This window comes from Anomaloglossus baeobatrachus, chromosome 1 (genome assembly GCF_048569485.1).
Source record: "Anomaloglossus baeobatrachus isolate aAnoBae1 chromosome 1, aAnoBae1.hap1, whole genome shotgun sequence".
NCBI classification, from domain to species: domain Eukaryota; kingdom Metazoa; phylum Chordata; class Amphibia; order Anura; family Aromobatidae; genus Anomaloglossus; species Anomaloglossus baeobatrachus.
Genome location: NC_134353.1, coordinates 958,690,490 through 958,717,270, shown reverse-complemented (window position 1 = coordinate 958,717,270; position 26,781 = coordinate 958,690,490). Strand labels below are relative to the sequence as shown.

At 51.2% G+C, this 26,781-nt stretch overlaps 3 protein-coding genes across 4 annotated transcripts in view; 2 read left to right on the top strand and 1 right to left on the bottom strand.

Moving 5' to 3' along the window:
• The window catches only part of LOC142257597 (uncharacterized), a 1,260,196-nt gene that overhangs the window by 383,453 nt on the left and 849,962 nt on the right, over positions 1 to 26,781 (top strand). The window lies entirely within an intron of this gene.
• Positions 1 to 26,781, top strand: part of LOC142303624 (uncharacterized) — a 307,530-nt gene that overhangs the window by 152,327 nt on the left and 128,422 nt on the right. The window lies entirely within an intron of this gene.
• LOC142303630 (uncharacterized) overlaps positions 1 to 26,781 on the bottom strand; it is a 62,659-nt gene that overhangs the window by 22,457 nt on the left and 13,421 nt on the right. Inside the window, exons 7-9 of the mRNA XM_075345172.1 lie at positions 26,593 to 26,716; positions 26,444 to 26,511; positions 26,140 to 26,242 (exon numbers count right to left, since the gene is read on the bottom strand). Coding sequence (XP_075201287.1) covers positions 26,140 to 26,242; positions 26,444 to 26,511; positions 26,593 to 26,716 — 295 coding nt within the window. The remainder of the gene's footprint in view (positions 1 to 26,139; positions 26,243 to 26,443; positions 26,512 to 26,592; positions 26,717 to 26,781) is intronic.

Genomic DNA, 26,781 nt, shown 5'->3' with positions numbered 1-26,781 from the left:
TGGGTGTTTCCAAAAGGATAAGAGAGAATGAAGTCTAGGATCACAGTGCGGAGCCATTTTGCTGGTGACCGCAAATATCTAAAGTGTCACCAAGGACAGCAGACAGTATCACACAGGATAGGATTAGATACACAGCTCAGCAGACAGTATCACACAGGAGAGGATTAGATACACAGCTCAGCAGGCAGTGTCACACAGGAGAAGATTAGATACACAGCTCAGCAGGCAGTGTCACACAGGAGAAGATTAGATACACAGCTCAGCAGACAGTATCACACAAGAGAGGATTAGATACACAGCTCAGCAGACAGTATCACACAGGAGAGGATTAGATACACAGCTCAGCATACAGCATCACACAGGAGAGGATTAGATACGCGGCTCAGCAAACAGCATCACACAGGGTGTCATGGGAGACAGTAGCAGCTTTGCATGCACGCCCGAGGGTAGAAGCAGCGGTGGCGGGGGGAGGGGTGCCGGTACTCACACAGGCCGAACGGGTGACAGGGGGAAAGTGAAGCACACAGCATACGCTGTGAGCTGCACAAAGATGGTGCCGTTCTCCTCCCTCTGCTCTGATCTGGGCAGCCCAAGGGGCGCGTCTACAGGTCACAGCAGGGAGCTGTCACTGTATTAAGTATAGAGTCGGAGTCCGACTATCAGAGTCAATGCCCTGGAAGCTGCCATAAAGGAGGTGAGTAACTGTCGCTACAAACACCAAATCCATGATGGCAGCCCCCAGTGCTTCAGTAAAACTAGAAATAAATAAAAACTAAATAAACAGTGAGTTTAATTTTGTATTAAAAATACTTTATTTCATAATCACTATTATTAATACAACAATAAAAAGCGCGACACCTTCCCTTTAAGCTCCCCGTGTGTTTGTGTCTATGAGCGCAGTGCTACCAGCCATCATTAGATGTTGACTTACCATTCCTGGGTTTTCCTAGTTGGAAAAGTAAGCTTAGGCTTCAGGTACACTGACAGCGCTGAAAGAGTTAACCAGAGAAGCCGGTCCACAGTGAAGGGGATATAGTGTGGAACATTTCATGGGTTTGGAGACGTAAGAATAGTGCGTAGAGTAAGCCAAGGCAGAACTAAGTGACAGGAGGAAGCAAAGGTGACCAGCACCGGATTGGAGCTTAAGCGCCATTGAGGCTCCAGAGAGCGGCGTGTGTGAACAGTGCAGACAGTGGCAACTGACACTGGGGAACAGACTCTAGAAATAATCTCAAAGAAGTAACATACCCATGCACGTACCTCTAATCATAGATACACACATTGATACGTGTGTTAGATACCTAGAGGACAGGGATGCACCAACCACCTCCACCCACAATGTAGCTGGTGTGAACTTGTCTGCAGCCGAAAACAGAAGAGCTGGTTTGTACTAAGGCTGCTTTCACACGTACATTTTTTTCCTTCAGTTGCAATCCGTTGCCTTGAGGAATTATGGTATCCTGCAAAATATTTTGCAGGAATCCGTTTTTTCCCCATAGACTTGTATTAACGACAGATTGTGACTGATGGCATTGTGTTGAATCTGCCACGTGACGGATCAGTCGTTTATTGACTGAGTGTCGGGTGGAAGCAACGCAGAATGTAACGTTTTTTTTTCTCGGCGACAAAATGCCGACGGATGTGTCGTTGTCCGTCATGTGTTATAATGGAAGCCTATGATCGGCGGAATCCGTCAAATGACGGAATCAGTCAACGGATCCGTGTTTTTTATTCTGGGCATGCCCAGATCGAGTGTAAGTGAACTTCAGGTCATGAAAACTGTCCCTAACCGGATTGTCTTGGAGTATACTAATGTATGGAGCCCTCATGTGCGGGCAGTTGACAAATGTTCTCTTAATTTACCATGTATGATTTTGTATCTGCCGTGTTTTCAATAAAAACTAATTGGATTAAAAAAAAAAAAAAATGAAAACTGTCCCTCTCTCGCTGGGATATGTTCATATAGGATTACAATCACAAATCTTTCCTGGCTATAAGAACAAAATTTACAATGGATCCGTTATTTCACAGGAATCCGTCACATCAGTTTGACGACTATCTGCAACGCATCAGTCCATTCAGCACACAACGCATTGTGACTGATGGGAAAAAAATGGAAGTGTGAAAGCAGCCTAAGATGGTAATACTTTGTTTGAAACCTGTCACAAGCAAAAGGAAACGGTGTTAAAAACGTGTTACAAGTAAAATATCTGCAGTTTTTAAACGTTGTGGACTCGTCTTTATTCTTTAAAGGGAACCAAACATCAGGATTTTCGTCTATAAGGTAAAGCCAGTGCAGTACTGGCGCTATCAGGCACAGGTTGTACACACCATTAGTGGGCAGCTCGGATGTTTAGGCTTTGAAATCCAAGGTTGTAAAGTTTAAAAATTCTCCTCCCCTGACGAAGCTGCTAGTCAGCGTAACGCCTGGGGCTCTCCCCACGGCCTCTCTCACAGCATACCTTGCTTCTTTGCTCCTTGATATTCTCCCTATATTTTTTTGCATGCAGTTCTACATATACACCGGGCCCGGTTGGTAATTATACTTTTCTGATGAGACTTTCTCGGTCCTTTTTGACCATGTGTGTACATTTGGTATTTTTGGGTGATCTATATCTGGTGTTTATGCAGCCAGCAGGTATCTAGGCAGTCTGGTGGCAGCTCTTCAGTATTGCATTTTTTTTATTTTTTTTTTTATATATAAGCTCTATATATTTGTTATGCACTTGTATGATTAATTTACACTGCTATATTGTTGCCAATTAACTGTTCCTGGTATTGGTTATACCTCCATTGTCTTTTGATATGGTTATTTATAAGACAGTACATATACGATAGAGTCATACTTCGTATCTATATATATATATATATATATATATATATATATATATACACACAACTGTCTACTCACCAGTAGAGCTTATTTTCTGCATGCATGTAATCACTACTTACCTTAGATCTGTGGTTTGGAGAATCAATTGATGCACAATTTTGATATTATATCTGTCTTATATTGACTAGGTTTATTATCCCGGAGTCACTTTATAGAGGCCGTGTCTTGTATTGTATGGTTTTAAATGATTTTATTGTGTGTTTTTCATGGACCTAATAAACTGTTTTTCTCGTAAAAATAAAAAATATATATGATTACAATATTCTTTGATGTGCGCCTGAATTATGTGTGCTCTTTTTCTCCTCTGTGCATTGTTGTTTTGCGCACATTAGGCAGCACTCATTGTGTTACTATAGGCTGTGCACCCCTTCATTTCGTTTAAAGTTTAAAAATTCATCACCTTTTTGACTGACAGTTGCACCTCTGCTGATAATATCCGGGGCGGGTTATACACATGATTCCCGCCCAATAACACCCCCCGCCACCTGTTTCTTCCAGACAATATCGTAGCAGACGTCTGCTGCAGCTAATCGGTAAGATCAGCTGTTCTCCAGTCCTGTTGTGACCGCACGCGCTCCCGCTGTCACAACGAGATCTGAAGAAGCGAGGGCGCATGCGCCGCCCTCTCAGGCACAAGACTAGGTAATGCGGGTTTCAGAAACATGGCTCCGGAGATAAGCGCTATGCGAAGGCGCTAACTACGACGCCATGTTACTGAATATAAAAATTTGCAAAGAGCCAGAGAGAGAGAGGAACAGGCGGCGGGGGGGGGGGGGTTTAGTCGCGGGAATCACGTGCCTAACCCGCCGAATATTATCAGAAGAGGTGCAACTGTCAGTCAAAAAGATGATGAATTTTTAAACTTCACAAACTTGGATTTCAAAGCCTAAACATCCGAGCTGCCCTCTAATGGTATGTAAAGAATGTGCCTGATAGCGCCAGTACTGCACTGGCTTTACCTTATAGACTAAAGTCCTGATGTTTGGTTCCCTTTAATAACCCTGAACACGGAACAACACAGCGTGACCTTGACGAGGAGAAGCTGGAGGAGACGTACTGTTACAACCAGGTGAAATCTCAACTCTCCCCTCTGTGTCTGTAGGGTACCAGGGGTGAAAACACAGCCTCTCGCCCATGATTGCCGCCCCGGCACCCTTACACGTGTCAGATACTTACATTTTGGAAACACAGAAAGGTTGCAACTGTCAAAAATCCATCGCATTGAGACGGATTTCTTATAAATACCTTCCAAAATGTTCAGTGTTATCTGTCAGGCCTGAATCCCGGGTCAGGAAAGCGGAGTAGCAACAAAATGGTGATCATCTTTAAAAATAAGTAATGGAAAGCAATCTCCTCTTTCATGGCTAGTCATGAACGAATGTAACCTGCGTCATTGGTAATGTCATTGGTTACCATTGGTACGGAGTGACACTCCTAGAGTGGTAGAGCCAATGCACTATGTAAAACAAAAATTACCCCAGGGGACGGGGTATACATGGATCATGAGCATCAAGACATGGTGAAGAAAGAAGAGGAGTAGGATGAGAAAAAACCCATATACCCTAGTGTGGATTGGAAGGGACGTACGTTAATACAACTTACAAAACTTTACATTTTCCGCCACTTAAGCGTCATCCAGTAGTGTGATAAAGTGTGGGTAAATCAAACCCTTGTTCAATTGTATAAGTCAGCCTGTCTGCATTTTCCTGTGACACGTGGCTGTGTCTATCTGCTGTGATGACCCCGACGCCACTAAAAATCAGCGCAGGCAGGACGCTAGCGGCAGGGCAGGTTAGCACCTCCAAGGTGTACAAGGAGAGTTTGTGCCACGTGTACAGCTTGGACACCCAATAATTATACGGCACTGAGGAATCACAGAAGACACTCGTACGGTCACCTATCTACACCTTCACCATCTTCGTCAACTTCCCCCTGCTTGTCAGGGTATCCCGCACAGCCGTCCCTTGGTGCTGGGACGGTTAGAGGAAACGTTACAAGGTCCTGTACATTGTGCCCCTGCCAGTGTTGTCTCTGACTGTTGCCCTTGCTCGGTAATCCTTGGCTGGCCAAATAAACAGGAACTCTGCCGCCAGTGTTATCTGAGGGGAAGTTTTTGAGCAACTGGTTAACAATGACCTTCTGGTATTGCTGCATTTTATTAGCCCTTTTTAATAGCGGAAGGAGAGATGAAAAATTCTCCTTGTACTGTGGGTCAAAAAAGGTGCACAATCAGTATTTTGTGGTGGCCAAAATGTGTATCATGCGCTTTTAACCTGACCTGATGGCAACTGTGTCTCATCCTCATCCACCTCTAGAGACAGTAATTGCAGTTTCCCACCATCGGCTTCTTCTGACCACAGCTGCTCAAATATTTCTGACTCACCGCACACCGCCTCCTCATGTCAAATTCAAATTCAAATATGATTTATTGGCAGGACCAAAATACAATTAGAGTTGCCAAAGCAAGAGAAATACAGTAAGTGTGGTGGGAGGGGATCAGGGTTATGGTGAGTTGGGGGCACAATTTGGGCTTTGAAAGTCCATTTAGGGGCCTTATGTTCCCCTCAGCTTATGACATGTGGTGACATATTGGGTGGCGATCTCCACCATTGATTCCTCTTCCCCCAGTAGGAAGCAGAGTTTCATGTCTCTCTCAAAACATGCACGGTGAGAGGCCAGAGGCAGCCATGAGTGGAAAGGTAAAGAGCTCCTCTGAGTGTTCACGTGTGGGGTGACTTGTCTCCTGGAACTCGTCATGGTGGGAAGAAGGAGTATCACGGTGAGGATTATGTGGTCCAGCCTCTTGGCTAGTGAGAATGGACCGTGTGGAAGACAAGGTGATACCGATAAACAGACTGGAAACATTATCTGCCATCCACTCCAGAAACTGCTCGCAGTGTTCTGGCTTCAACAATGGTGTACTGTGCCCCCATAACATGAAATAGGAACTTAGAACAAGGGGATGTTTGGGGTGTCCTGCAGAAGCAGGCACAGTTTGCCCTGTCACACAGCCACAGACAGATTGATCTTGCAGCAGATAGCAGCAATTTTCGAAATCTCCCTTTAAAATGGTGTTTTGTTTGGGAGTGCACCAGGTAATTGAAAGCAATCAACCCTGCGTAACTGGCTTTTGTGAGACACTCTGGTCGACCCAACTCCATTGAACGCTATAAGTACTAACACGCTCAGATAGCAGCAATTTTAGAATTCTCCCATTAAAAAAGTGTATTGTTTGGAGCCGCAGCTAATTTACCGCAATCAACCCTGCCTAAATAACTTTTTATGTATTAAATCTATTTTTATTACATTTTTCCTTTTACATCAGTAAAATAAGACTTATGCGGGCGTCACATGAGACGATCTATCGTGCGATATGTCGTCGGGGTCTCGGTTTTCGTGACGCACATCCGGCATCATTTGCGATGTCGTTTCATGTGACATCTACGAGCGACTCTGAACGTTCGCAAATCGGTTACAAATCGTGTATCGTTTACACGTCGTTTATTTTAAAAAAAATCGTTTATTCTTCTTTGCGCCGGTTGTTCATCGTACCAGGGGTAGCACACATCGCTCCGTGTGACACCCCGGGAACGATGAACACAGCTTACCTGTGTCCCGCGGCTCCCGGCGGCAATGCTGAAGGAAGGAGGTGGGCGGGATGTTTACATCCCGCTCATCTCCGCCCCTCAGCTTGTATTGGCCTGCCGCTGTGCGACGTCGCTGTGACGCCGAACGTCCATCCCCCTTCATGAAGTGGATGTTCGCCGCCCACAGCGAAGTCGTTTGGAAGGTAAGTACATGTGACGGGGGTTTAACGACTTTGTACGACATGGACAACTAATTGCCCGTGACGCACAAACGACGGGGGCGGGTATGATCGTATCGTGTGACGCCCGCTTTAGGGTATGTGCGCACTAGGCGTTTTTTTCACTCTGCGTTTTTGTCGCAAAAGACACACCCATGAAAAAAAAAACGCGGCAAAAACGCATGCGTTTTCACCGCGTTTTGGTGCGTTTCTTGCTGCGTTTTTAATCAGTGAAAAATGCTATTAAAGATTGTTGGAAAAAAAAAAAAAGGTCTGATGTAATTTCCTTCTTCAATATGTTCTTCATTCTCCACTAGTGTATGTAGGAGAGCAGACAGCTGCAGAACTAGTGTATGTGTGACGCCCTGGGCAAGCCAGGGGTCACAGGTCATTGCACCCTCACACCCTACATCCCAGTTAGGAACACCAAAGCTAAACTAAGAAGGGAATTTTGTTACTTACCGTAAATTCCTTTTCTTCTAGCTCTTATTGGGAGACCCAGACGATTGGGGTATAGCTACTGCCCTCCGGAGGCCACACAAAGCACTACACTAAAAAGTGCAAGGCCCCTCCCCCTCTGGCTATACCCCCCCGTGGTATCACGGGTTCTCCAGTTTTAGTGCCAAAGCAAGAAGGAGGAAGCCAATAACTGGTTTAAACAAATTAACTCCGAATAACGTCGGAGAACTGAAAAACCGTTCAACATGAACAACATGTGTACCCGCAAACAACCAAGAAATCCCGAAGGACAACAGGGCGGGTGCTGGGTCTCCCAATAAGAGCTAGAAGAAAAGGAATTTACGGTAAGTAACAAAATTCCCTTCTTCTTCAGCGCTCTATTGGGAGACCCAGACGATTGGGACGTCCAAAAGCTGTCCCTGGGTGGGTAAAGAGATACCTCATGTTAGAGCTGCAAAACAGCCCTCCCCTACGGGGATGTCACTGCCGCCTGCAGGACTCTTCTACCTAAGCTGGCATCCGCCGAAGCATAGGTATGCACCTGATAATGTTTGGTGAAAGTGTGCAGACTCGACCAGGTAGCTGCCTGGCACACCTGTTGAGCCGAAGCCTGGTGTCGTAGCGCCCAGGACGCACTCACGGCTCTGGTTGAATGGGCTTTCAGCCCTGAAAGAACCGGAAGCCCTGCAAAACGGTAGGCTTCCAGAATTGGTTCTTTGATCCATCGAGCCAGGGTGGCTTTAGAAGCCTGCAACCTCTTGCGCGTACCAGCGACAAGAGCATCGGAACGGCGTACGGGCGCCGTGCGTGAAATGTAGATTCTGAGTGCTCTCACCAGATCTAGCAAACGTAAATCATTCTCATACCGGTGAACCGGATGAGTGCAAAAGGACGGTAAGGAGATATCCTGATTAAGATGAAACGAGGATACTACCTTAGGGAGAAACTCCGGAATGATGCGCAGCACTACCTTGTCCTGGTGAAACACCAGGAAGGGAGCCTTGGATGACAGAGCTGCCAGCTCAGACACTCGCCGAAGCGATGTGATCGCAACGAGAAACGCCACCTTCTGTGACAGGCGAGAAAAGGAAACTTCCTTCAGAGGCTCGAAAGGCGGCTTCTGGAGAGCAACTAGAACCCTGTTCAGATCCCATGGATCCAACGGCCGCTTGTACGGGGGTACGATATGACAAACCCCCTGCGGGAACGTGCGCACCTTAGAAAGACGTGCTAGACGCTTCTGAAAAAACACGGATAGTGCTGAGACTTGCCCTTTGAGGGAGTCTAGCGACAAGCCCTTTTCTAACTCCTATTGTAGGAAGGAAAGAAAGATAGGCAATGCAAATGGCCAGGGAGACACTCCCTGAGTAGAGCACCAGATTAAGAAAACCTTCCACGTTCTGTGGTAGATCTTAGCAGACGTGGGCTTCCTAGCCTGTCTCATGGTGGCAACGACCCCTTGGGATAATCCTGAAGACGCTAGGATCCAGGACACACAAGCCACACAGTCAGGTTCAGGGCCGCAGAATTCCGATGGAGAAAACGGCCCTTGAGACAGTAAGTCTGGTCGGTCTGGTAGTGACCCCGGTCGGCCGACCGTGAGATGCCACAGATCCGGGTACCACGATCTCCTCGGCCAGTCTGGTGCGACGAGTATGACGCGGCTGCAATCGGATCTGATTTTTGCGCAGTACTCTGGGCAAGAGTGCCAGAGGTGGAAACACATATGTGAGCCGGAACTGCGACCAATCTTGCACTAAGGCGTCTGCCGCCAGAGCTCTGTGATCGCGCGATCGTGCCATAAATGCCGGGACCTTGTTGGTGTGCCGAGACGCCATTAGGTCGACGTCCGGCCCCCCCCCCAGCGGCAACAGATTTCCTGAAACACGTCCGGGTGAAGGGACCATTCCCCCGCGTCCATGCCCTGGCGACTGAGGAAGCCTGCTTCCCAGTTTTCTACGCCCGGGATGTGAACTGCGGATATGGTGGATGCTGTGTCCTCCACCCACATGAGGATTCGCCGGACTTCCTGGAAGGCTGCTGACTGCGTGTCCCTCCTTGGTGGTTGATGTATGCCACCGCTGTGGAGATGTCCGACTGGATTCGGATCTGCTCCCTTCTAGCCACTTTTGGAAAGCTAATAGGGTAAGATACCCTGCCCCGATTTCCAGCACATCGAACTGAAGGGTGGACTCCTGCTGAGTCCACGTCCCCTGAGCCATGTGGCGGAGACAAACTGCTCCCCACCCTGACAGACTCGTATCTGTCGTGACCACTGCCCAGGATTGGGGCTATGGCAATGAGGTGGGAATAAGCCACTATTGCAGAGAGTCCTCCGATTGCCGTTGGCGCAGATGAAACTGCGCAAAGAGAACTGCCTCGATGGCTGCCACCATCTTCCTTAGGAAGTGCATGAGGCGCCTTAAGGGGTGCGACTGGCCTTGAAGGAGAGACTGCACCTCTGTCCGCAGTGAACGCTGCTGGTTCAGCGGAAGCTTCACTATGGCTGATAGAGTATGAAACTCCATGCCGAGATACGTTAGTGATTGAGTCGGAGACAGATTTGACCTTGCCAAATTGATGATCCACCCGAAAGTCTGGAGAGTCTCCAGCGTAACATTCAGGCTGCGTTGGCATGCCTCGAGGGAGGTTGCTTTGACGAGTAGATCGTCCAAGTACGGAATCACCGGGTGTCCGTGAGAGTGCAAGACTGCTACCACTGCTGCCATGACCTTGGTGCCCACCCGTGGGGCTGTCGCCAGACTGAATGGCAGAGCTACGAACAGAAGATGTTCGTCTCCTATCACAAAACGTAGAAAACGTTGGTGCTCCGTAGCAATTGGCACGTGGAGATAGGCATCTTTGATGTCTGTTGAGGCAAGGAAGTCTCCTCGAGACATTGAGGCAATGACAGATCGGAGGGATCCCATCCGGAACCGCCTGGCGTTCGCATGCTCGTTGAGCAGTTTCAGAACCAGAACAGGACGGAAGGAACCGTCCATTTTGGAGCCACAAAGAGATTGGAGTACAAACCCTCGCCCTCGTTCCTGAGGGGGGACAGGGATCACCACTCCTTCTGCTCTTAGAGCGTCCACCGCCTGCAGCAGGGCATCTGCTCGGTGGAGAGGTGGGGCCGTTCTGAAGAATGGAGTCAGAGGACGAGAACAGAACACTGTCCTGTGCACGTGAGCACAATGTCCGTCACCCACCGGTCTGTGACCTGTGGCAGCTAAATGTCGCCAAAGGCGGGAGAGTCTGCCATCAACCGCGGATGCGGAGAGAGAGAGAGAGCTGAGAGTCATGAGGAGACCGCCTTGGTAGCGGTTCCTCCGGCTGCCTTCCTTGGGCGTGATTGAGCCCGGCCGGAATCTGAGCCCGTCTGAGGTTTTGTAGCCCTTTTGCACGAGGACAATTGGGACCTGCCCGAGCTTGGGAAGGACCGAAACCTCGACTGTACTTTTAGGACAGCATTAATAGGGTAAGTCGCAGTGCAGACATTGCGGAGTTACGGACGCCTCTGCGGTACAGATGTACATGTGCTCAAGGCCAGCTGCGCAAGAACAGCTGAAAAGGTTAGGTTGCCTATACGGCTGTGAATGCCGGAGCAACCGACACGCCGAAAGCCTCCTAGACAGATTTCAACCAGAGTCCATCTGTCTGTGAATGGCATCTTTAAGTGAAGCCCCATCTCCAGTGCAACTATGGCTCTATATGCAAGCCTGGAGATTGGAGAATCCACCTTTGGACCCTGGGTCCAGCGCTGACCACGTCAGGGGAAAAAAGGGATAACGTGTATCCTAAAAACGTTTGGAGAAGACGCTTATCTGGTAAGCGTGGTGTTCCTGGACTGCTTCTCTGAAGTCAGCGTGGCCAGAAAAATACTCAATATCTGTGTGAGACACTGAAAAGGAACTTCTCCTGTTCGTCTCCTATCTCCACTGGGGGAGCTGAGGGAGAAAGATCCAACCTTCCATTGGTGGACGGTATAGGATCATTCCGTATGGCGTTACCACCCGGTGTATCCGGATTGAGAGCGATGTCAGTATCAAAGCCCTGAAGAGCTGCCTTTTGTTCAAGTAGATTGCCCATGGGTGCAAGTCTCTATATTATGACTACTCCGTCCCTGTCCATGGACAGGGTTGACAGGAGGTTTCTTTGGCCACAACTAGTAGATCCCCGGCAGACGAAGTGCTAGAGACCCCGGCAGACGACGTGCTACAGGGGAGCATGCACACAATGGGACGGTGTCATGAACAGCATCCCATGTAGTAAAAACAGCACTGAAAACTGTGTTGCTTTTTTGCCGCTGCCGACTAGCTATCTAGAAGTATATAGCCAAGATTGGTGACCGTACATTGCAATGTATAGCATACAGGCATAAAGTACAAATGACCACTGCAGCACAAGCAATACAAGCAGCATAGAAGCCTGTGCCCTGGCACCCCTGCTCTTCTGCTGCTGTATACTAGTCATCTAGGGGAATATAGCCCAGAAGAGTGACCCTACAGTGCAATGTATAGCATACAAGCACAAGTACAAATGAACACTGCAGCACATGCAATCCAAGCAGCATAGAAGCCTGTGCCCTGGCACCTCTGCTCTTCTGCTGCTGTAGACTGGTCATCTAGGGGAATATAGCCCAGAAGAGTGACCATACAGTGCAATGTATAGCATACAAGCACAAGTACAAATGCACACTGCAGCCCATGCAATACAAGCAGCATAGAAAAAAACCTGTGCCCCAGCACCCTTGGTTTTCTGCTGCTGTAGTCTAGCCATTCCAGAAGAATATAGCTAAGACTAGCGACTGTACAGTGCAATGTATAGCATATCAGCATAAACACAAATGAACACCTCAGTCGTGCAAAACAAGCAGCCTAGAAAGCCTGTGCTCTAGCACACCTGCTTTCCTGCTGCTGATGTGTCGCTCCCCAAGCGGGCATATAGCGACCTATGTAGTTAAAAACAACACATGTATACACTGCAGTTATATCGTGGTCAGCACTATGTGTGCCTCTTACCGCCCGCCTATAAGCGGGTGTATGATCGCCACTGTCCTGCCTTGGTGCCCCGAGCTCTGCAGTAATGGCTGCCGGCTTCTTCCCCAGCTCGTGTGAGTAGGGGCGGGCCGTGGGCGTGCCCCCAAGTCAGAGCGGGAATCCGGCGTCCGACAGAGTGCAGTGAGAGGGCTGGAGCATGTAAAAAGGCTCCAGCCCTCGGCGCTGCTGATTGCTCAGCGCCTGTCCCCTTCCCTGAGTGACAGGGAGGGGGCGGGAACGAAGCGGCACTAGGCCGCAGAAGCCGGGGACTGGAGTTATAAGCGCCGCCGCCGTAAAAGCGCGGTCGGCGCCCAGTCCCCGGCGAACTACAAGTCCCAGCCGCGCCGCCGCTCCCGGAGCGTCCGGCGCGGTAGTTCCCAAAACACAAAGTCACTCAGCAAGGCTGCAGTGACTGTAACCCTTTACTGTCCCCGGCGCACTAGCACACCCAGCAAGTCTGGAGTGTGCTGTGCCTGTGTGTACGGGGACACAGAGTACCTGTAATGGTGCAGGGCCATGTCCCTGAACGGTACTCCAGCTCCGTATCCAGCAGGTTCAAATGGGTCTGTGGATGGAGCCCGGCGTCAGAGCTTTGAGGCCGGCAGGATCCCACTTCCTCAGAGCCCCTCAGGGGGATGTGGAAGGAAAGCAGCATGTGGGCTCCAGCCTCCGTACCAGCAATAGGTACCTCAACCTTACAACACCATCCAGGGGTGAGAAGGGAGCATGCTGGGGACACTATATGTGTCCTCTTTTCTTCCATCCGAAATAGTCAGCAGCTACTGCTGACTAAAATCTGTGGAGCTATGCGTGGATGTCTGACCTCCTTCGCACACAAAGCTAAAACTGGAGAACCCGTGATACCACGGGGGGGTATAGCCAGAGGGGGAGGGGCCTTGCACTTTTTAGTGTAGTGCTTTGTGTGGCCTCCGGAGGGCAGTAGCTATACCCCAATCGTCTGGGTCTCCCAATAGAGCGCTGAAGAAAATCCTTGTTGCCTTCCTCCAGAGGCTGATGTTCACACCAGGGGGTGGGCCAGGCGGTTGGCTCCGCCCACCGAGGAGTTCACAGCTCTGGAGGCGGGAAAAAACAGCAGTTAAGCTAGGGAGGTGAAGGAGTAAACAGCTAAGATGAGCTAAGGAAGTAACAGTAGTGAAGTGAAGTGGAAGTGGTAAAGGAGGAGTAAGAGAAGCTGAAGGAAGGTGAAAGGTGACAGAAAGAAAGCCTGAAGTGAGTCCAGCTGTGTGCAGGACAGAGTCAGCAAGGTCAGCAACGGTGGTGATTGTCTGAAGGGGTGACCGTTTGGAAGTTCCTGGAAGGACCGCAAACGGGTAGTGGTCCGGCGGTCTGGAGCAGTGTACCAAAGGACAGTCAGCACCAGGGCAGGGGCCTCTCGGACCCCGGCAAGGCTAGGAGTCGCCATAATTTGCCAAATCCGTCAGTGAAGGGGACGTAGATCCCCCAACAACCAAGTCCCGATTGAAGGCAACAGCCCAACCATTGTAGTAGAAACACCGCCACCGCTAGGGCACCAGTTTCTCAGGGCCAGCGCCTGCGGGCAAAGAGTAGAGCTCCTCCGGTCCAGCTTGAAGCCGGGGAGCGGGTTACCGGTGGGAACCCATCGCTACCAACACAGAAACCAAGGTGCAAGGAAAAGGGACATCACCACCACCAAACTGGGTCAGGGGAGAAACAACAACCGCAGCCGTCTGTGGGCACCCGTCCATCCAGCCGAGTGTTTTACCAAGGACTGTGTCGTGATTACTGGCTGAGTGAGTACCCCGTGCCGTGCGGCACAGCGCTGTCCCTGTGACCCTGCACCTCACCAGGCCCCGCACCTGGCCTGCCATCCATCCAGCTTCCCCATCACCGGGCCCCGGGACAACCAATCCCCTACCCACGGAGGGGAGGACTAACATCTAGCTGCTCCATACCATCACTCCCGGGATCCCCGTCCAGAGCAGCGGTGGTGTTCCAATCTCACCACAACCATGGGTGGCGTCACGGACAATAAACAATCCCAAAAACCAATCCCCTTTCACTCACGGGCGAGGAGCGCTGCTCGAGTCCCCGGGATCCGGCCCATCGCTCGAGCCACCGAGCAGCAGCAGGCCGCAGCAGCAGCGGCGGCCGAACCCGAGCAGTAGGGAGAGCGCGGCGTCCCCTCCTCCGCCCGCGACATTTGGCGTCACGAACAGGATCTTACCGCTCTGCCGTTGGGTAGAGGTGCGCCTTGTTACCGCCGGAGGTGTCCGGCCGAAAGTTTTGCAAAGCCGCCATCTTGGGCGCGAAAAATTTCCCGCTCGAGCGTCTTCTCCGAGCAGGAAAGGCGCGAAAGTGGAGCCCCGCCCCCTGAAGAAGGAAGTGCTAAAAAGAGGCTAAGGGGGACGGGATGGCGTCCGGCCGCATGTGAACCGCGGCTGTGGAAGCAGGGATGCCAGGACTCTGCCAGTGTTTGGTTCCTGGAACACCGCTGCACGAGATGTCCCGTCCGTCCGGCACCGCTGAAACCTCAGTGCCCGTGCCCGCGGCCAACGCCCCGACCGACCCATTACCTCTGTCACTGGTAGCAGAGCTCGCAGCGTCTGTGAGGGAGGGCCCAGGTCTTACCTTTGTCACCGCCCTGCCACCGGTCCCGGCTTCCATCCCAGCCGCGATGGAGATGACGACGGCTCCGGCAGTCCGCCCGGCCGCAAAGCACCCATCCCGTTAACTATCTGGGCAGCCTGGTTCTGGACTGGGGTCAAGGGGTGCTGCCCATTTCTTAGGGGCAGCATCAGGGCCAGGTTGTTTGGGTGGGTGACTGAAGGACACGTTCCACTGTTAATATTAAAAGTGTTTGATTACTGTTGCAACGTTAAAGTAATGTGCATCCCGTTGTGGGAAGATTGAAAATGCTTGTGTTTAATGTTTTCATTTTTTTGCAGTTAAAAGAAAAATAAAACCGGTGATGGACGGGCAGCCCGCGGACAGTCTGCATTTTGCTAAGGGGGAATGTGGCGCACTGGACAAGCCAGGGGCCACAGATAACAACAGACACACACCCCCACCCCCAGCAGTTCACAGCAGACATCCCCAAAGTGACCTGCTTTCTGTCTCGGGCTCAGACAGACACACCAGGTGGGTGGAGTCAGGAGATGTAGACGCCCACCCAGGAGTTTGGCTGGCCTGAGGCAGGAAACAAGCCCAGTCAAGTCCTAGGAGAGGAAGAGAGAGGAGGTCTGCAAGGAGGCAGACACAGACTGGGACCTAGGATTGGAGCCTAGGGCCCTCGTGCAGCAGAGAGTCAGGCAGACGGTAGTGGCCGTCTGCAGGGAGCCGGGGAGACAGTTGGTGGAACCGCAGGTAGTCGGGGCTGGGCGGTAGCCCACCGGTACTGAATCGGGGAGCCAGCTGGAAACCGGAGCGCAGGAGGAGTGTACGGAAGGTGCAGGAAAGGACTTACATTACCAACCTGGGGTCAGGGGAAAACACCGCAGCCGCCTGTGGGACCCGTCCATCCAGCCGTTTGTTTCAGCAGAGACTCTGTGTGCATCATTGGGCTGAGTGAGTACCACCGTGCCGTGCGGCACAGCTCTGCCCCTGCGACCCTGCACCTCGCCAGGCCCTGTAGCCTGCCTGCCATCCATCCCTACCCCATCACCGGGCCCCGGGACAACCAACCCCCCTACCCACGGAGGGGACATAACAACTACGCTGCTCCCTGTCATCGCTCCCGGGATCCCCGTCCAGAGCAGCGGTGGTGTCACAACCTCACCACAACCGTGGGTGGCGTCACGGACAATCTCCCTTACCTAATCCCCTTTTTACTGTGGAGCCTGGGATCACAGACCGGGTCACGCAACCGTGATACCCACAGAAGTGACCCCGTGGCCCGGATCTGAGTACCCCTTATCCACGGGCGACACAACTTGGCGTCACGAACAGGATCCTACCGCTCTGCCGTCTGGTAGAGGTGCGCCTTGTGACCGCCGGAGGTATCCGGCTGAAAAATTTCAAAAGCCGCCATCTTTGGCGCGAAAAGTTCCCGCTCGAGCGTCTTCTCGAGTAGCAGAGGCACGAAGGCCAAAACCCCGCCCCGAGAGAGGAGGGGCCGGAAAGAGCTAAGGGGGACGCGATGGCGGCTGGCTGCATGTAGCTGCAGCTATAAAAGCAGGGACGCCAGGACTCTGCAGACGTACTGAGTTCCTGGAAAGCACGACTGCCGAGATGTCCGCCCCACCTAGTTCTGCAGAGGCTACCGAGCGGGTGTCTGGAACAGCGGCATTGCTGAGGGCCCGGGCGGCGAGGATCTGCCGTCACTACCAGAGTCGGATCAGCGGGCTGATGGAGCAGTGGGCCGCGGAGGTGGAGGCCCTAGTTGCTGTGGCGCGAGTGTATGGAGTGGAGGCCGTGATGGAGGAGCTGGAGAATGACCCACGCCCCTGTGTCCCCGAGGGACCGGTCGCTGCGGCTGAGGGACCCGGTCTGCCCCTGGCTCCTGTGTTACCTCCGTCCTACTCGCTCGCGCGCTGCACCGCACCTGGCCCGTCGGACGTGCACCCCTCTGTGACTGCGGCAGGGGCAGAAGATAGCGACTCCGGTCCTGACACTGAGCCTGTGTCGGAGGAAGAGGAGGGGGTCGTTGCTCTGCCTGGCATGGAGGCCACATATGTCCCCCGAACCGGGAACAACGGGTATCGGGCGGCCCTTCCACGCCGTGCTTGCTATGCACTGGAGGGGCTGGTGCCCGTGTCCTTCCACCCCGAGCCGGGTGAGGAGGACGAAAATGCCCAGTAGTGCCAGCGGACGCCCGCTGCAGCAGTCCCCGTTGGGACCATCAGTAAGTCTGAGTTTATAAGTTTGTTTGAAAAGAAAGATAAGTGAAATGATTACAGTGTACCTCACCTGATTGTCTGTGTGATTTGCATCCGGCCGGAGCCGGCACCGTTGTCCCCGTGGGGACCGTTTAAAAAGTTTTTGCATGGGGACTATCCATGGACAAGCCCGTGAACTTGCAGGGCAACCACAAACGTTAAGTGGCTTGTAAATAAGTTGTTTGCCGTTACCGTTTTCGGCAATGCCGCCTCCGGAGAGGCAGGTTGGAGGGAGGGCCCGCAGCAGAGCCGGCTGGGGCCCAGCCACCAAAGAAACAGGTGGCTACCCTCTGGAGGGGAAGGACAGATCCCGCTCGGGTACCGTGTGCTGGACTGTGGGTCAAGGGGTGCTGCCTGGGCTTTAGGGGCAGCATCAGGGCCAGGTTACTTGGGTGGGAGAGAGCGGAAACCGTAACCGTAAACCGTTTGAAACGTTTAAGAAAAGTGCCTCCCGTTAAGGGAAAATTCATTAAAAATGTATATATGTTACCGTTTTACAATGTTGCCCCTTTTTATGCATTTACAGAAAAATAAAACCGGTGTTGGACGGGCAGCCCGCGGACGGTCTGCATTTTGCTAAGGGGGAATGTGACGCCCTGGGCAAGCCAGGGGTCACAGGTCATTGCACCCTCACACCCTACATCCCAGTTAGGAACACCAAAGCTAAACTAAAATCCTTGTTGCCTTCCTCCAGAGGCTGATGTTCACACCAGGGGGTGGGCCAGGCGGTTGGCTCCGCCCACCGAGGAGTTCACAGCTCTGGAGGCGGGAAAAAACAGCAGTTAAGCTAGGGAGGTGAAGGAGTAAACAGCTAAGATGAGCTAAGGAAGTAACAGTAGTGAAGTGAAGTGGAAGTGGTAAAGGAGGAGTAAGAGAAGCTGAAGGAAGGTGAAAGGTGACAGAAAGAAAGCCTGAAGTGAGTCCAGCTGTGTGCAGGACAGAGTCAGCAAGGTCAGCAACGGTGGTGATTGTCTGAAGGGGTGACCGTTTGGAAGTTCCTGGAAGGACCGCGGACGGGTAGTGGCCTGGCGGTCTGGAGCAGTGTACCAAAGGACAGTCAGCACCAGGGCAGGGGCCTCTCGGACCCCGGCAAGGCTAGGAGTCGCCATAATTTGCCAAATCCGTCAGTGAAGGGGACGTAGATCCCCCAACAACCAAGTCCCGATTGAAGGCAACAGCCCAACCATTGTAGTAGAAACACCGCCACCGCTAGGGCACCAGTTTCTCAGGGCCAGCGCCTGCGGGCAAAGAGTAGAGCTCCTCCGGTCCAGCTTGAAGCCGGGGAGCGGGTTACCGGTGGGAACCCATCGCTACCAACACAGAAACCAAGGTGCAAGGAAAAGGGACATCACCATCACCTACTGGGAGAGCAAGTGCAGCCGTCCTTGGGAACCGTCTTTCCAGCCGTGTGGTTTACCGTAAAACTGTCAACGTCTCAGGCTGAGTGAGTACCACAGTGCCGCAAGGCACAGCGCTGCCCCCCGCGTCCCTGCGCCCACCAGGCCCTGCATTTAACCCCATCACCGGGCCCCGGGATCACCAACCCCTACCCACGGAGGGGCAACCCAACATCTCGCTGCTACACACCATCATTCCCGGGCCTATAGAGCAGCGGTGGTGAAATCACCACAACCGTGGGTGGCGTCACGGACAATAAACAATCCCCACACCCAACAACCCCCTTTCACTCACGGGCGAGGAGCGCCGCTCGAGAACCCCCGGGATCCGGCCCACAGCTCGAGCCACCACTGAGCAGCGGCAGCCGCCGGACCCGAGCAGAAGGGGTGAGCGTAGTGTGCTGACACCCTCCTCCCCGCCCGCGACATATGCAGGAGAGCAGACAGCAGCTGCAGAACTACAAGGCTCAGCATGATCCATCCAGGACTGTATGCTGGAGGGAGACGCAGGGGGAGCAGAACTAGAAGGCTCAGCATACTCCATCCACTAGTGTATGCAGGCGAGCAGACAGCAGCTGCAGAACTACAAGGCTCAGCATCCTCCATCCAGGACTGTATGCAGGAGTTTTTTGCCCAAAAAAAATGACGTGGGCTTCGCCATATTTTTGTATGCTAGCCAGGTACAGCAGGCAGGTACGGGCTGCCCCCAACCCCCAGCTGCCTATTTGTACCTGGCTGGGAACCAGAAATATAGGGAAGCCCTTTTTTTTAATTATATCATGAATTTCATGAAATAATTTAAAAAAAAAAATGACGTGGGCTTCGCCCAATTTTTGAGTCCAGCCAGGTACAAATAGGCAGCTGGGGATTAGAATCCGCAGTGCAGGGTGCCCAAGCATTCTGTGCACCCCCGCTGTGAATTGCAGTCCACAGCCACCCCAGAAAATGGCACTTTCATAGAAGCGCCATCTTCTGGCGCTGTTTCCAACTCTTTCAGCTGCTCTGATGCCAGGTGGCTCGCTGGGTAATAACAGGGTTAGGGCTAGCTGTATATTATTAGCTGGCCCTAAGCCCGAAATTCATGGTGTCACGCCAATATTAGACATGGCCACTATGAATTTCTAGTATAGATAAAAAAAAACACAACACACAGAAAAATATTTTTATTATAAATAAAACACAACACAATTAGTGACTCCATCTTTCTTGAAATAAAGAACCCCCCTCCGCAGTAATCCTGGGTCAAGGGTCCCGCGCTGTCCAATCCGGATCCAGTATCATCTGATCGGTTTGCTGGAAGGCATACTGATCAGATGATGTCAGGTTCAAGGGCCTAAATCACATCACACATCAGCTGATTGTTTAAAAGCCGTTTATATAATCAGCTGATGCATCAGTGCAAAATAAAAGGAATAAAAAAAATACCCACGTCCGTGCTGATTACCGGCAGCTCCTGGAGCGATTGGACCGAAGTCTGATCCCGTCCTATCGCTGCAGGAGCTGTCGGTAATCAGCTGATGAAGTCTCCTGATGGCATCAGCTGATCGTTTAAGCCGGCCGGGCGCTAAAAAGCCAGCGTCACTGCGAGACTTACGATCAGCTGATGTGTCAGGTGATTGCATCAGGTGATCACCGCCAGGTCCTGCAGCCATCGGACGTGCCTGGGGAGCCGGCAAACAGCCGGAGCGGGGGTGGCAGTACCGGGAGAGAAGCTGGGGGCGGACTTGGCACTGGGAGTCTGCTGACAGGTGAGTATGACATTTCTTCTACTATTCACTTTTGATTTCACAGCTACCTCCACCTCCCTCTCGGCCATGGCGCCGCACGGGAGCGGATATGGCACCGGGCGAGTTGTGGAAGCAGCGGTGGCGGTATCGGAAGGATTCACGCTTCTGTGTTTACTGACAGAAGGAATCCTCTTCCTGTACACGTCACTTTACTACCCACCCCATTCGTTTATAGCTGTGTTTTTAGTCATAGAAACGCAGCTATATTTGCAATTTGCGTTTTCATTGCGTTTTGAACATCTCATTGAACTCAATGAGTGAAAAACGCAGTGAAAAACGCAGAAATAATTAACATGCTGCGTTTTTGTGGTCACCACAAAAACGCAGCTACCAAAAAACGCTGTGTGCGGAAAGCACTTCTGAAAACCCATAGACATTACTGGGGAAGCAAAGTCACAGCATTTTCTGCACATAAACGCGGTAAAAAAACGCCGCTAAAAACGCAGCAAAAACGTCTAGTGCACACAGGGCCATACAGTAACGGACGGACAAAATAGACACCTCATAATAAAGTCATTAGGGTCTCAACACACCTTTGAGGAAATGATTCACTTCATATTATAAGAACAGGACACCTAAGTAATAACATTTGCTGATAATAGGACCTCAGGAAAGTAAACTCAGTAGGGTCCCATGACAATACATAGAATACAGGTATACAACGGGAATAAAAATCTGAATAAACAGAGTGTCTGAGTGCCATACAGGAAGAATAGGCAAAACAATCTACAGGCCGTATGGCTCCACTCTCAAACAAAAAAAGGAATAAGTATGGGGAACAGAAGGACAGAAAGAGGGGAAAGGAAGAAAAAAAAAAGAGAACGGGAGGGGAAAGCCACTCCACCCTCTCAAGAATTCCCAACGATCTATTGGAACTCTGGGGATCAAAGAACATGATCCAAGACCCCCACACCCGGATAAATTTATCAGTGGATCCACCAATTTTTACCATTAGATTCTCCAGAGACTGGCCAACTCATCCAGCTAATCCATCAAAGTGGGACACCATATCCATTTCCAGCCTCTAGGAATGATCATTTGAGCTGCAGTTAAGCAGAAGCGCAGCATTTCCCTCTTCTGCAAGCACAAAGAGAAGGGCCACCTGGGCGAGATCCTCCACACTTTCCAACTCATATTTTGGCATACAGAAAATACTGACTCCCAGAATGGTTTCAGTTTACCACAACATCCAGATATCTAACATCGACCCTTTTTCTGTATTACATTGCCAACACCTGTCAAATACTGAAAGAAAAATAGCATGTAACGTGGACAGGCATTGGTACCACCGGGTAAGTATTTTTTAAATTTTTCTCCTTAGCTGCACATGCCAGAGATAATTTGAGAGATCAGAGAAATGCCCTGTTCCACCCATCCTCGGAAATGTCGACCCCTAGCTCCACCCTCCACAGAGAGATAAAGTTGGGCTGTCAGTCGCATCCCTTTGGATAGATAAACGAGATGGAATGTTCAAGTGGAGAGTTACGTAGGAAAAGCTTTTTGAATTGAGTGTGTGTGGGGGTGGGGGTGGGGGCTATGAATACCCTCTCCCTGTCCTGAGTGGATAAAAAGGATTTCAGCTGAACATATTCCAACAAAGATCTTGCCTGTAGGCCAAAAGGACATTGTAGTTTGGCAATACGCTTCCTAGAAGAACATAGAAAAAACTGTGTTCCTCAGAATACCTAAACCCCAAAACATGTCTAGAAGTTAGACCCAGGGGAGACTCCAACTTGTTCAAGAGGTTATTTAGCATGCCCTGCCCTGAAAGAGACCCCTCCTGACCTCATACCACCCGAGCTGTACAAAGAAAGTTTACCTCCCTTCCCACCCGAACCCTGCTCTCCCCTACCAGTTCACGGAAAGTAGTGTAATGATATCTCTAAGCTATCCTGCTTGACCCCAACCCACTGTTTAGAGCCTCTGTGAAACTTCCATTCTATCAGTCACATCAGAACAGCTGCCCTATAGGCCGCAGCCGCTCCAGAAGTGGTGCATCTATTAGATGCGCGAATCATGGTGCTTTTCCTCAGCTCATCCGATGCCCTGGTGCAGTGGCAAACGGGGTAATATATGGGGTTGATACCAGATGTGTAATGATGTCAGCCATTAGTGATGTCACGGCGTTTATCAGATACCCGACATCACTAACCTAGTCAGTAATAAAAAAATTTAAAAAAAAATAGATGACAAACAAATTATTATTTGAAAAAACATTCCCTCTTTCACCAATTTATTAGAAAGAAAAAACAAATCCGGGTCTAGCGTAATCCAATAAGGGGGTCCCACGATGGACCATACTCACTGTCCCAGACAATGAAGAACAGAATGTTCCCCATTGGCTGACAGAGCAGTGCAGTGACCTGAGCTAACATCAATGGGTCAGCCCAGGTCACTGCAGGGCATGACCAGTGCTGACTTCACGAGGTTAGCTAGGTGCATTACCTGCGGTGATGGAAATCGCTGCACTCCTGATGTCAGCGCTGGTGACTGAGTTCAATAACCGCCGCATTCTCAAATCACCTCTCGCGAGCGGCCCGTGACGTCACCGCTAGTCACAGTCTGGGCCGCCTGCGAGAGGTGATTTAAGATCACGACGGTCAGAAACACCGCAGGTAATGAACTTTACTAACCTCCTGACGGCAACACTCATCATCCCAACAGCTGCTCGCACTGCAGAAGAGGACATGTTCCATAATAACGGAATGGACATACGGCATCCAATGTGTTTTTTTGTAGGATCGGATGCACACGGAAGTGCTTCTATGTGCCATCTGATCCTACACAAAATACATTGAAAAGATGGTCCTGTCAGTAGGTCCGCAAAAAAACAGGAACCGACCAGAACAAACGGAACAGTCATGTGAATGAGCCCTTAGGGTCAACAGTGAAGTTCAGGTCACCACCTACGATCAGGATCCCGACTGCAAAGTCAGCCAGTGAGGACAGGAGGGAGGAGCAAGTTGTCACCAGGTCTCTATTAGGCAAATACCAATTATTAATGGTGAAAAGGGAAGAATTGACACTTATTTTCAAAAAAATAAACCAGCCCTATAGTCGACCTTTGTGCCTAAAACCTCGTGGCTACCTATTGATACCCCTTTTGATTTTGATTCTGGATTGGAGCGGTGTATCCACTTGGTATAGTGCCAAGCAGGGGAGATGGCCATTCTCGAAGTGTGTCTGCTGCAATAGTAGGATATGAATTCGATTCCGTCAAATCGATCTGGTGACGGGGCAGTCCAGCAATTCCATGTAGAGTAGACCGCACCCATCAAGGGGGGTGAGAAACTGTTTACCCCCCTCCATCCCGGCGGAGAGTGCGCTGCTGATCACTTAAGGGCATAGCATCCCTCGGTTCGATCGGAAAGTGTAGCCAGTCCTCAACGGCAACCAAGGGGATGCCCAGGGCCGCAGAGAAGGAAGGCATGTCAGAGGGGGATCAAAGGATTTGCATGCGTCGTTTGTAGCAAACCTGAAGGCAGAACGTTAAGCCCCAATTGTACAGGATGTCGTAGGAGCATAGCATGTCCAATAGTGGTTAAAAGGACCTCCGCCTTTGCAAAGTGAAACGGGACAGGTCAGGCACAATTTGGATTTGTCCATCTTCAAATAAAGCTAAGGCCCCACTGTGGATCTTGAGCAGAATAGGCTCCTTCAGAATATAGCGGTGCTCTCTACATATCACATCTCTCGGGCAGTCGTTTTCCACAGGTTTAGGGTCCAGGGCCGTGAGAGCTCTATCTAGTTCCAACATCATGCTAGGGGGTTCGCTCAGGATCTCGTTAAAGATGGTTTGTAGTGTACAAGGAAGGTCTTTCGATTTAACAGATTCTGGCAAGACACGTACCCTATTTTTTCTGCAGCTCCTATTTTCAGTATCATGTAGCACCCCACGGGGCAGGTGTTTTTCACCTACTTGTCGCCGGGCTGGGAGTGCAGATCCTCTGCTCTGTCATGGGGTGGTTTGGCCCGGTCCCATTGCCCCGAGGCGTACAGGAAGGGATGGCAGAGGGTGGTAAGAAGGATGGAGGCGGTAGTTGGAGGATGGGGGTGACGGTTAGGAAAGTCTATTAGATGATTGTGACGCCACACGGCCAGATATGCGGCCGCCGCTCCTGGATTTCTCACCGGGGCAAATGTTGGGTGCAGTCAGGATGGAGTCGCTCCCCACAGGTGGAGTGGGATTACTCCGGGGAGGATGATGGAGGACGAGGGTCGTGGTAGTCTCCGTTGCCACCGCAGTGCTGGGCGACGACGACACCGGTAAATGAGAGGCAGAGGCAGGGGCTGCGGTTCCAGGTCTTTTACTCACAAGTAGTTCAGGTGCTGCTCCAGAGCACCGTCCACTGCCACGATGAGCTCCAGCCGATCCCGGATAGTCGGCGGTCTCTCAGTTGCAATCCGGAACCCGGGCCGAGCCTCCTGCTCCAAGTCACGGGCCCATAAAGAGAGAGAAACACAAACTCCAGTTGTCAGTGCTAGGTGTTATCCCAAGCTGAGCCCAGGAAGGTTCTGTTCTAGTGTATTTGTTGCGCCTATTTCTACCCCATGTGGTCCCTGCCCCCAGTGGTTTTCCTAGCAACTGGGAAAGTCTCATGGTTCGTGATGGCTAACTATCCTGTCTGCCCTAGTCCACCCCCCTGTGGAAAGCACCTTTATTGTTTTGTGAAGATACCAGCAGTTAACCCCCTCCTGACCCGGGATACATATTACCCCATGAAAGTGGTGTAATACCCTGTGGCGCCTGAAGGCCAGGGGCGCCACACATAGCCTTAACCATGTACTGTAATTGGCGGGAATGTTGCTCCAATATGGCGCTCTGGGCTTGTGAGGAGTCTTCAAGGCACTGGATTTTCACCGTAGCTGACTCCAGGCAGCGACCCTCTCCACATCTCCCCTCATGGCGGACAGTTCTGTGCGGTATGCCAGTTCTAGCCCAGCAATATAGGCCTCCATATCCTCCCTGGTCGGAATGGCAGTTAAGAAAATCATTAAGTTTAACCAGGAACCCTGTGGGCTCACGCAGTGCACTAATGGCCTAGCATTCCCGGGAACATCACTATTGGGGGTCCCCTGCCCCAAGCTCCGTCTTCCATCAGGAAGGAACCCCCTGTTATGTAGGCTCTGGCCTTCTGAGACCATGTGAGAGTCGCCATCCAGGGCCATTGTGCGACCATCTAACTGCGTTGGAAAGAGGGATCCGCCTTGTTCCTAAAGGCCTTGGGGTCCCAGGCCCGCTGTCCATGTTGCACAACCCACACACCTTCTGCACCGCCGGCTGGCCGTTGGGTTCCCATGCCTGGACATCCATACATCTGAGCAGAGTCTGGCTGCTCGGTGTAAGCTGTGCCGGAGTCTCCCCCTACGTAACCGCAGCTGCTGGTGCACAGGTATGAAACAAGGCCATTTTAGGAGTCCCTTGGAGGCTTCTGGCAGTACGAGCCAGGGGAAAAAGTGCTGAGAGTACCCGGTGTTGCACCCTTGCGTTCTGCCCCTTTTCCTCCGGGTCATAGTCTATTTCAGGCTCTGTAGGCTGCGTGCATCTGCTGATATTTGGTCTAGCGGCAGGAGCTGAGACACCGCGTGTCCTCACTCCTCCATAGCCAGGTCATGCCCCACTAAATTCTTTTTTAAACCCCTCATCAGCTCTTACAGTGGATAACATCAAAGAGCTGGAGCTCGTCCTCGCTCACATCGGCAGAATTCATGTCCAGCTGTATTTCTCATCTATAACATAACTGTACATCCCGTGTTATCACCTGCACCGGGATCAAAGATTCAGTCACATTTCATGTGTATTTTACATGAAGGGTTAATATACCGCTGGAAAAACTGACACAGCAAAGAGCGGAAAATAGGAATGTGTGACTTGTGTGCGTTATTGGGTGGTCTGTACTCACCGGGGCGGTGATCTGTAGGAATCCCCTCGTTACTCCGCTGATCGCCCCTCACATTTCTCTCTGGAGAATTAATATTGCTCAGATCTTTATCCGGATCCAAAAGCTGCAAAACAAAATATTGTAAAAGTCCCCGGGAATAATGGAGATAAGATCCGGACATGTGAGGTCTGTGGTCAGCTGTGATCCTGCCGTCTCCACCGCTCTCATTACACAAGTATAAAACATCTAATACTGGAGGAGAAAACAAGACTGAACACAAGGAGGTCACAGCCGTCTACACCTCATAGGGGAGATCTCCATCTACCTGAGGATCCTGTGGAGGAGGAGGAGGAGCGGGACATCTCTCTGGGGTCGTCCTCGTACTGGAGAGACCTGCAGGAGACACAGACAGGACGGACATCATTATTACATACAGATAATTATAGGCCGGGTGTATTCAGTCCTGTCTATTACCTGGTGATGTGCGGGGCTGGGGCTCCTCCATCATCACCTCCTTGTACCGCTCCTTGTGTCCTTCTAGATACTCCCACTCCTCCATGGAGAAATAGACGGTGACGTCCTGACACCTTATAGGAACCTGACAACACAATGATACCGTCATCACCCAGAATCCTCCAGTGCCGTCCTGTATAATGTCCCAGC